The following is an 11,529-nucleotide window of genomic DNA, read 5'->3' as shown; positions in this document are numbered from 1 at the left end:
GCCGATTCTTTTCTCCGAGGAGCTCCGGGAGATGAAGCGCCGGAGGAGATGCCTAGAGCACCGTTGGAGGTCCGATAAGTCCGCAACGAACCGAGCAATGGTAACCACCTGCACCAGGGAATATACTAGGGCACTTAGGGCAGCCAAAAGATCGCACATAGCCTCCCTGGTCGCATCCGCTGAGTCCCGTCCTGCCGCCCTGTTTAGGATAACCCGCTCCCTATTGAACAAAAGGGAGGCGGGGGAACCCTTGCAGGGCAGAGCTGAAGAATATGCCCAATTCTTAGCGGACAAAATTGCTCGGTTTCGGACGGACTTGGACTCCACACCCGCAGTTCCAGCCGAGACTCAGGGGGATCAAGTTCAACAGCTCTGGGTTGAGTTTCAGGAGGTTACCCCCGGGGATGTGGACAAGGCCATGAGAGCTGTGAGTTCCTCCACCTGTGCTCTGGATCCGTGTCCCTCATGGCTGGTTTCTAACTGCAGTGAGGTGACACGAGGCTGGATCCAGGCGGTTGTAACCGCCTCGCTTCGGGAGGGGAACTTCCCCGCCACACTAAAAGCGGCGGTGGTGAGACCCCTTCTGAAGAAGCCATCCCTAGATCCAGCTGTCCTTAACAACTACCGCCCGGTCTCCAACCTCCCCTTTCTGGGGAAGGTCGTTGAGAAGGTGGTGGCCTTCCAGCTCCAACGGTCCTTGGAGGAAGCAGACTACCTAGACCCCTTCCAGTCAGGCTTCAGACCCGGTTACAGCACTGAAACCGCCTTGGTCGCATTGATGGATGATCTTTGGAGAGCCAGAGATGAAGGACATCCCTCCATCCTGGTCCTCCTTGACCTCTCAGCGGCTTTCGATACCATCGACCATGGTATCCTTCTGCGAAGACTGCGGGAGGTGGGAGTGGGAGGCACCGTGTTACGGTGGTTCTCCTCCTACCTCTCGGACAGGTCGCAGTCGGTGTTAGTGGGAGGGCAGAGATCGTCCCCAAGGCCCCTGAAATATGGGGTGCCGCAGGGTTCGGTCTTATCCCCCCTACTATTTAACATTTACATGAAACCGCTGGGAGAGATCATCCGTAGGCACGGGATTAGATACCATCAATACGCGGACGATACTCAATTGTATCTGTCCGCCCCGTGCCAAATCAATGAAGCGGTTGACGTGATGGACCGGGGACTTGAAGCCGTCATGGACTGGATGAGGATTAACAAGCTTGTGCTCAACCCAGAAAAGACCGAGTGGCTGTTGTGTTTCCCTCCCAAAAATTTGGCCATTCATCCAACACTCAGGCTGGGGGGTCAAATTTTACACCCCTCAGAGAGGGTTCGCAACTTGGGAGTCCTCCTGGATCCACAGCTGTCATTCGACCATCATATAGCGGCTGTGACCAGGGGGGCATTCGCCCAGGTACGCCTGGTGCGCCAGTTGCGACCCTACCTGAACCGGGAGGCCCTCACAACAGTCACTCGGGCCCTCGTGATTTCTAGGCTGGAATACTGCAACGTGCTCTACATGGGGCTGCCCTTGAGGTGCATCCGGCGACTTCAGCTAGTGCAGAACGCAGCCGCGCGAGTGATCGCGGGTGCACCCCGATTCACCCGCATTACACCTATCCTCCGCGAGCTGCGCTGGCTACCTGTCGATCTCCGGATGCGCTTCAAGGTGCTACTGATCACCCATAAAGCCCTACATGGCAGTGGATCTGGATACTTGAGAGACCGCCTTCTGCCAATTACCTCCCTACGACCTATAAGATCTCATAGGTTAGGCCTCCTCCGTACTCCATCGGCCAGCCAGTGTCGGCTGGCAACTACAAGGAGGAGGGCCTTCTCAGCAGCGGCCCCGACCCTTTGGAACGAGCTCCCCGTAGAGATTCGTACCCTCTCCACCGTCCAGGCCTTCCGCATAGCCTTGAAGAACTGGCTCGCCTGTCAGGCCTGGGGATAAGGACCATTACCCCGCCCGAATGTTGTATGCATGTTGCTTATTATTTTATTATGTGTTGTCGTCTTAGTGCTGTATTTCCCTTTCCCTGGTTTCTGTGAGCCGCCCTGAGTCCCCTCAGGGAAAAGGGCGGCCTACAAATAAAATCAATTCCAATTCCAATTCCAATTCTACCACTGTCAATAACTCTTTGGTCACATCCAGTATGAAAATATACCAAGCTACACTATTTATTCCAACAAGTTATCAATGCAAGACAGTGAAGCTATCAAGCTTTCTTACCCTATCCACCTTTCAAGGCTTGAGTAAACTATGAGATGGCCATATCATTCCTGCAGCTCTTCAAGTTTTTTGGGGGCTTTTTGTTGCCATGGGGTTATTGAGTAATGAGTAGTATGGGGGTGGGGAGATAAAAAGGATGTAGAAAAGACTGCTCAAAATCAACAAATGCTAAGGCTGTAGGTATATATAGTTACCAAAGAAATGGTAAAATGGTTTGTTTATCTGAGTACAATTTCTTTAATATGGAGACTGTTTTATGGGGCTGGCTGGGGAATCCTGGAAATTGAAGTCTACAAGTTAAAGTTGCTGAGGTTGAGAAAAAATTGATCCAGAAAGCAAGAGTTTGTGAAAGGCTACTTACCAAACTGTATTCCCCATAACAATTCACTGCTTTCAAGTACTTTGCCATATCTGATCCTTATTTCTGTTATTAAAATTCAAATTTATTATTGTTAAAGGCTTTTATAAGTGGTTCCATGGTATTCTGTCCCTCCCTGGAATTAACCAATACATTCAGAAAACTCTAGCCTTATCTTGAATGACAGCACACCCAGCCAGTCAGATTTGGTACTTAGTGTTGTGACATAATGTCTCCGACTAAAAAGCTGATTATTTTCATCTGATTTCCATGTATTTTGGTGTGCTGAAAACAAATAAAATATTGAAAAAACTCCTAGATGTCATGATTTGCCACAACATGCAAAAATTTATCTTTTTTTTTTTAATTTTGGCATTTTTTTATATAATGGGTTAACCAAATTTAAAGTCCAAATTACTATTAATTAATTCACATAAGTGCATTTAAGATATAAAATGCCAAAAAAACCTTAAAGGGTTTGTCTGAGTTATGTAAAAAAAAAAATAGCACTGTAAATCTGATGGTCAGCAATATATACATAAGCTAAGCAAGTTTTAAGTCTGTGCTTCTAATGATAGAAGGGATTAACCTTCCCTGAAGAATCCAGTGTGAGCGAGACACAGGGCAGATAGCAGCATCTCCGGTCAGTGCAGGGGGCGTGGCCAGCACTGTGACATCTCATGTACAGAAACAGAGCTGCTCTCTCCTGCATGCCACACTTGTGTATGAATCATCATCAGGTTCTTGGTTCTAGGCTGTTCACACTTTTTCATCGCAATTCATGTTAGCTCGTCATTCTTCAACCGTTACGTTATGGCTCCGCAAAAGTGCATTAATTCGCCAGACAGTTTCTGTTTCATCTGTGGTGAATACACAGTGTCGAAGCAACAGCAGAATATTACAGACTTTGTGAAAACAATATACTTTGCATACTTAGGACTAAAAATTGGAGATCAAGATAAAGTTTGGGCGCCTCATAAAGTATGCAAACGGTGTGTTGAGGACCTCTGAAACTGGTTCAAGGGTAAGAAAAAATCTTTCTGTTATGGGATTCCTATGGTATGGAGAGAGCAAAAGAACCATAGTGATGACTGTTACTTTTGTTCATGCGATGTGAAAGGGTTTAATTCCAAATGGAAGCATTCAATTTCATACCCCAATCTTCACTCAGCAATTCGTCCCATCCCCCATGGCACAGATATACCAGTACCCAAGCCCCCTGCTACCTTGGAAGAAATACTTAGCTCTGATGAAGGTGAAGTTATACCTGAACCAGATGATGAATCAAGTTCTGACTTTGAAGATGATACAAGACCAAATTGTTTTCTCAGGAGGAAATGAATGATTTGAGAAGAGACTTGAATCTTCCCAAAGATGCAGCTGAGTTACTTGGATCAAGGCTGAAAAACAGGAATTTATTGTTGCCAGGAGTGTCATCTTCATGGTTTAGACATTGTGAAAAGGAGTTCATTTCTTACTTGCCCAGGAAGACAAGTTGGTTTATTGCATCGATGTTGGAGGTCTGATGGGTCAATTTAAAATCCAATATGATTCAGAGCAATGGTGTCTTTATATAGATTCTTCAAAAAGAAGTCTCAAAGTAGTTTTACTCCTACGAGAACTTGGAATTGGTTCTTCATAAACTTAAATATGAAGACCATGGTTGGCAAGTGTGTGGAGACTTTAAGGTCTTGTGCATGTCGCTCGGGCAACAAGCTGGTTATACCAAATACCCTTTTTTCTGTATCTATGGGACAGTCGAGACCGACAAAATCCTGGACCAAGAAGAGTTGGCAGCCGAGGGTGCTAACAGTCGGTGAAAAAAATGTCCTCCAAGAAACTTTGGTACCTTCCCATAAAGTTCTTCTACCACCTCTCCACATAAAATTGGGATTGATGAAGCAATTCGTAAAATCACTTCCAAGAGATGGAGAAAGCTTCAAATACTTGGTCACCAAGTTTCCATGCCTGTCAGAGGCAAAATTGAAGGAAGGTGTGTTCGTTGGACCAGACATTAGAAGGCTTATAGTTGATCAAGAGTTTGTCAATATCATGACAGATTCTCAAAAAGAAGGGTGGATTGCATTTAAATAAGTCGCACAGAAATTTTTAGGCAATAAAAAAGATCCTCACTACAAAAATATCGTCGGAAGAATGCTGAAAGCATTTCAAGCTTTAGGTTGCCTGATGAGTTTGAAAGTGCATTTCCTCCAGTCCCACCTTGACTACTTTCCTGAAAATTTGGGAGCTGTGAGGAACAAGGTGAATGATTTCACCAAGACATTAAAGAGATGGAAAGGAGATACCAAGGAAAATGGAGCATTACAATGATGGCAGACTACTAGTAGTTGGATGCTTCAGAGAGACATTCCAGATGCTACTCACAACCGTAAATGCACCAAGAGGAGCCTCACAAGGAAGAATCGAATTTAATGTGTGTAGGTGAGCTCATTTCAGTTCAAAAAAAGATTTTCATGAAAATATTGTAACAAAACTTTAATTTTATAAGTCTATTTCCATTTATTTTGAGGTATTGCCTTGTTTAACATAGTTACCTAAATTGTCAGGAAATGTGATTTCCTATGACAAAATGGAGGTCATTTTCAGATTCAGCACACCAAAAAACATAAAGATTACATGGAATAACCAAAACAGCTCTCAAAAAAAATTTTTTTTGCAGACCTGTGATCTATTACAATGATGCAATTATTTTAAATAAAAATTCTACTCTGGGGTCATGTAAAGGTAGAAACAATGGATCTGTAGTTCTGAAAAGCAAATGGCAGCCAGAAGGATGGGGAAATTTTGAGACTTGAGAAAGAATTTTAGTAATTACAAAATTAAAGTTGCAAGTGTCTTTGTCTTCTGTAATAATACAGTGGCAATGGATGTACCATTGGAAGAGTTTAAGGACCAGGTAAGATACAAAACATCATGTATAAAATCCATTAATGGCTTGACTACTTCTTATGTGCTACCAAGTCAAAACCTTTAGTAACAAAATATTTCTGTGAATACAACTCTTATTGTAAATTCTGAGGCAAAAAGGCATTTGATGATTCTTCTTTAATAGCTCATTTAGTTAGATTTTGTTCTACACATCCTTAAAATTATTTGAATTATTTATTATTTTATAACAAGAGGCCAAGTAGAGTATATTAGCCTACCTTTATTCAGCATAAGCTAGAAGTAAATGAAGGTGCAGATAACAGATTTTGCATAAAACTACTCTAGCAATCGGTTAGGACAGGGATCCAGTAGACTACACATGTAAACAATGCTACAAATTCCCTGAATGCATATATAATCTATTATAGGAATTCCTACCTGCCAGTATGATAATAGCCTTGAAATTGAAACAGAGTAAAGCCTGCAACATCAGAAACTTTTCACTGCTTATGAGATGAACATAATAACCACCACCACCCTTTGTTTTAAACAAGAAATAACTGGAATCAGTTAAACAACTCCTAATAATCACAATAAGCTCAGTACTTTGGCCTATTTCCTCTTTCCAACTATATTATGAAACCAAAAATGTAATTGTGCTAGTTAAAATGATGCAGTGGTAGATATCTTGTAACATTCAGACAACCAAGTTTGATTATGTGACTACTTTCTCACCATGAGCTAGGAAATGGCATCATTGTTTGCAAGAATAGGAGCTTGTTTATTAACTTATTTCCCACAATAGACCATATGGCTTGGTTTTGGCTGAAATTGCATGAATCCAATATACTAAGAGAGTTTGTTAAGCTATGGTTTAGCATGCTAATAGCACCCATAAACTCTGCATTATTTTTAATTTTATACCATACTACCAAAATGAATAAATTGCATTATGTATGATTCAGTCCATAACAGAAAAGAACAATTATAAAAAATCATCAGTACCCAGAGTAGGTGAATGTGAATCTCCATGCAATTAAGTATTTTAGAGCTACACCTCACAAGTCTTGATGTTATCAATAATGTATCTTATTTGTTTTTAACCACAAGAGTAGAGAAAAACATATTTTATTTATCAGACACTTGGGAGTTTGAGACTTAGAAAAATAACCGGTGATATTCTCATATACTGTATTATAAGGATTAAAGTTAGAAATGCAGGTCCAGCTTCTTCTTTTTTCCCCCCTTCTCAGGTTTTAGAATGGAGATCATTCAGTAAGGCACCTTTTGTGTCTCTAAACAAATTATGGTTGCTAGGGTTGCTAGAGGCTGTAATCCAAAATCCAAAATGTGATATTAAAGTGCCCAGTTCAGGATGTTTCAAAAATATTTTTTCCTTCTTCTAATTTAAGATGTCTAAAAGAGAAAAGTAAAAAACCAATATTCTCCATAGGGAAAAAGTATTGAGAATTGCCTAAGAAAATATATGAAAAGCTGCAATTGCAATTGTCAGACACAGAAAATCATGTCAGTCATCTGAATTAAAATCCCCATTTTTAACAGTGAAATTCACGACAATCTGGCTATAAACAACAATGAGCAAGAAAATTGGCTATATATATATATTCTCCTAATAAACCATCCGTTGCATGTGGTTACAGTTAGGCATCTTTATTGTTCTTCTTAAAACCAAGCTTACATTTTTCTATTTGTTTTACTTTGTTGTTGTATTTTTAAAATACTTTGTGTACTTCATCTCAATAATAAAGCAAATTATAAAATTACATTTACCAACTTTAAGCTAATCTACTTTGTGTGGTATTTTATGGATAAATATTCCTTGAATTTCTTAGATGAAAAATTGATACACTTCTAATGAAATGCTTCCAAGTTCTTTACAGAGAATCACAATGCATATCATAAAGTACAAAGTATTAAGGACTACAACTATGGTTTCAGGCAGCCTCTCTCCCTTTCTCTCCCTCCCCCCATTCTCTCCACCTCTGCCCATAAATTGGTGGGCATTACAGATGCTATTCAGTCTAGTTATACTTCAAGATCCTTCTATAATTTTAAGGTCAGTTTTACTTAATACATTTGCATTTCTCTCACTACTGACAAGCCATATTAAATACTGTTTCTCTAATTACTATAGCAACAAATCAATTATTTACAGCAAGATCAGAAAGAGATTGTCTTTATATACAAGAACATTATATTTACAACAATCAACTGCAAAATATGTACAAACAAGAGATGCTTTCACGGTAATGACAGTATAAATTAAATAATAAATAGCATGTTATATTCTTAAGGCACAATACCTTCTTTCCCAAACTGTACAGGAATTAAATGTTTCCCTATGCTTTTGTCTGATCACTGCAATAGTTATATTTCCCCTGTAGAACAGTTATCACGGTTAACAATACACACATCAAATGACTTATAAAAACAACTCTTTTTTTTACATCACAAATATCTGTTAAGATACGAGTTTTGTGTAAACAGTCTTTAATTTACCATTCATACTATATTCACTTTTAAATAATACTCAAATCATTTCAAAATAATACAGGTGTTAGAGGTTTTCAAGGGACAGCCAGCAATGTGTGCCTTTTCAGTTCCTATTGGAGAAGTAAAATTAGTGGAATTTTACTTGGTGAGAAACCATTGCCAAAAATGTGAATAATTTCATTCAATTTAAACATATTAATAATTTGGCGGGAATCCTATGCATATACTGAGAATTTCTTAAATAACCAAGCATGGAAGTGTATTTCACTTTCATGTAGTTGTCAAATAACTGCAATGAATTCAAAAGTGATCTTTCAGGAGCAAAAAATATAACCAGATTAAAGCAAACACAAATAGATTTTATCCAGTTAATTGTCCCTGTCAATGGAATCCCTTTGATAAGCATAAATAGGGATAGGGACAATTCTTTCATCTGCAGTCTGTGCTATGTCCTTAAAACCTCACTGTTAAACAATATGGTTTCCCGGAACAACTTTTGGTGAGTACAGGAGTTTGGTTGCAAACTATATTCTGCAGAAAGGACCATTTATTTAGATCTTTACTTAAAAACCTTTTAATCATATCATTATCAAGATTGTAATTTTTATATCAAAAGCCATTTCAAAGAGAACAGACTATATAGAACAGATTACGTGTTGTAGAGGTAATGTTTGTTATTCCTGTCCTACTCTTTTTTCTGTACTGGTTTTGTAGTTTTTTGATATGGTTAGATGACTAATCAATAAAGTTTGTTGATTGTGGTAAGTCCAGGAGATTTTATTTACAATTGAAATGTTAATTTTTTTTCAAATTCACAGTATGTTATTAAAATACAGTTACTTCCGACGTTGGCACTTTCTAGGGTAAATACTTTTTCTTATTATATTCTACCAAGTTCTCTGAAATTTAATGGACCAATTCAAATGTTATGGCTCACAATTTAATGAAGTGCCAAGAAACATTAGCTTGAGCAATCCAACTGTGTATTTTTGCCCTCAAAACAGAACACCTTATACTTTTTTATAAAATAAAAAATACAATAAAATAGAAACTTTACATTGCCAAATTGAAAGCTCTGGTATATCATGGCACTTTTTAATACTTCCTTCCTTAAGGAAAAAACTCAGCTTCAAATAAACAATACTAGATACTCCAAATACCATGTAAGGCAGATAAATAACACATAGTGTCAATCTGATGCAGCTATACTGTTCATGAAATTTGGGATTCAGGACTTCCATTATGTAGAAAGGGATTTAACTATATAGGTCAACAAAAAAGAGGCCAAGATAGAAAATTATCCTTACTTATTAATATCTTGGAATGCGATGGTGTTAATACAAGTTTAAAAGCTAATTTATTATGAAAACTCAAATTATGACAGAACTCTGCAAATGCAGATATTGAAAGAGTGATGACTCTCAAATTCAGCATAGATTAAAAAGGGGGGAAATGCCAGGTTATGTCAAAAGAGAAAGGTAAGACTATTCAGGATAAGAACAATTTAGTCAAACATTCCTAATTTCACATGATTTTTAAAAGAAACACATAGCAAGCACTATAATTCTTCTATGGTTAAAGTTTAGAAATTCATCCCTTTTTACTGCATTTTTCCTAAAATTATATATTGATTTTATTCCCTGAGGTGTTCAATGGGAAATGGAAGAAATTGCCATATGTTTATCATCAACAATAAAGTGCTGTTTTCTACTTGACTGACATATTTTCATTATAATCATAGCAATTTTTTTTAAAAAATACTGGAGAATTAACTTTCTGATGTATATGCATTGAACAACAGTACTGTTAAGGGTCAGCATATTCTGCTAACTTGGAGCATTTCTGGGTCCTTCCCACGTTTCTCCAGGGACTGATGTTTTAAACAACAATATTAGTATCCATGAATATTAGACAGCAGAACCAGAAAAGAACAAGGCAGATTTAGACAAGTGGTTATATGCATTTCTGGCACCGAAAAAAAACTGTCAGGAAAATGCATGATAAAAGAGTCTCTTCCTAATTTAAGTCCTATGGCAGTTATTACAAAGGTTATGTATTAACTGTATAATCGGTGAATTAATTTTTAAAAATTTCCTAAATAGTAGATTTACAAATGCCCTTTTTTCATTTTTGACATCTAATTTTATAGTTGTGCATGCTTGAAAAACAGGTGTTTTCATTACTCTTAATGCCTGTCACAATTCTTAAATCATGGTGTCTTTAGCATTGACTTTGGTGACTTAACTCTCCCTCAAAAGTTGTGGATCCATAGGCTGGTTTACCAATCTTGACTGACAGAAATCAGTGAGGATGCTCAGCATCAAGAGTATTCAAGTTTGAATAAAGGACACTGAGACTGAGGAAGTCAAGTAACACCTAGTCTAGCAAAGTGTGACTTGTAGAGTAGATTGCACTCTATGCCACATCAGAACAGTAGCACCATAAAAAGCTGGATGTGAGCTCTGAACACTGATACTATTTGGCTGTTCCACAGGGACAACCTCCTGAGCATATGTGCCCTGTCAGCTTTCAATTGTGCAGAGATCAGGAGGAATGGTAGAAGCAGGCTCCAAAAACAGTGTTTAAGCCTCGGTGACAGGAATATTCTTGCTCAGCTCCTTGATCCCATGTAATATTCTCTTCATGTGACCCACTTTGGTTACTCCTAGATCCTGAAAAAAAATGATAAGGATAAATTTAGTTCATGAAAAACTAGTCAACTGTAGAATACATATTAGTTGAATCATCCCCATAATGAGAAAAAAACAGAAGCATCTCAGAAATCAGTGCTTGAGAAAACAAGATATATTACAGAATATACTTTAAGTAGACATTATTCAGAGGCACAAATTTATCAACTGCACAGGAACAAAACTAGGAATGCAAAAAGCTTAATTCAAACAGCAATCAAGCTACACACACAAACACATTATTTCATAAAATGAATCAGGAAAACATGTAATTCAATGCAAATAAAAGCCACAGTTTTTATTATTACCCATATCCTCCCCAGATACTTCTATGTTCATAGGAATCGTATCTTCCCAATGCTAAATAAATCTTAGCATATTATGTTTACTTAGTGTGAAAACCTATACAGATAGTCAAAGTCAAAATAGAACTATACAGACTCAGTAAGGTATTTAATGCTAATCCAGGTATACATAACCTCATAAATTGCAAAATATATTTCCAATCATCATTTATAATGAGTTTATTAAGGCAGAGCTTCTTTGAATGATTTGAACTGCCTCTTCCTAGATTTCTTGTCACCTGAGTTGAATTGCTATTCCTAAGATAACCTGCCAATAGGTTTATATTCTATCTCTTGATGGTTTATGTCTAGTCCCTTCTGTTATTTTCCCTTTCTCCCTTTTTCCTTCTCATACTTGGATCTAGTTTTGATTTCCTGCTAGATTTGTAGCTTTGCTGTTACCGTTTGATGGTAATAAGAAGCAGAAATCTACAAGAGAATTTTATGATGATATTCATTGTCCACAAAAATGTGGATTCATTCGGAACAGGTGTGATAGTCATATTA

At 38.2% G+C, this 11,529-nt stretch overlaps 1 protein-coding gene across 3 annotated transcripts in view; it reads right to left on the bottom strand.

The window, feature by feature from the left end:
• Positions 1 to 6,586: 6,586 nt before the first annotated feature.
• The window catches only part of DGKD (diacylglycerol kinase delta), an 88,887-nt gene continuing 83,944 nt past the window's right edge, over positions 6,587 to 11,529 (bottom strand). For all 3 annotated transcript variants that reach the window (XM_087725660.1, XM_087725662.1, XM_087725661.1), the window contains one exon: positions 6,587 to 10,660. In XM_087725660.1, the coding sequence (XP_087581786.1) occupies positions 10,571 to 10,660 (90 nt within the window). In that variant the 3' untranslated portion in view covers positions 6,587 to 10,570. The remainder of the gene's footprint in view (positions 10,661 to 11,529) is intronic.

Source organism: Thamnophis sirtalis, unplaced genomic scaffold (genome assembly GCF_051295495.1).
Source record: "Thamnophis sirtalis isolate CommonGarterSnake01/CBP01778 unplaced genomic scaffold, rThaSir2_p1.2 scaffold_11, whole genome shotgun sequence".
In the NCBI taxonomy this organism is placed as follows: Eukaryota; Metazoa; Chordata; class Lepidosauria; order Squamata; family Natricidae; genus Thamnophis; species Thamnophis sirtalis.
This window is presented reverse-complemented; position numbering and strand designations above follow the sequence as displayed.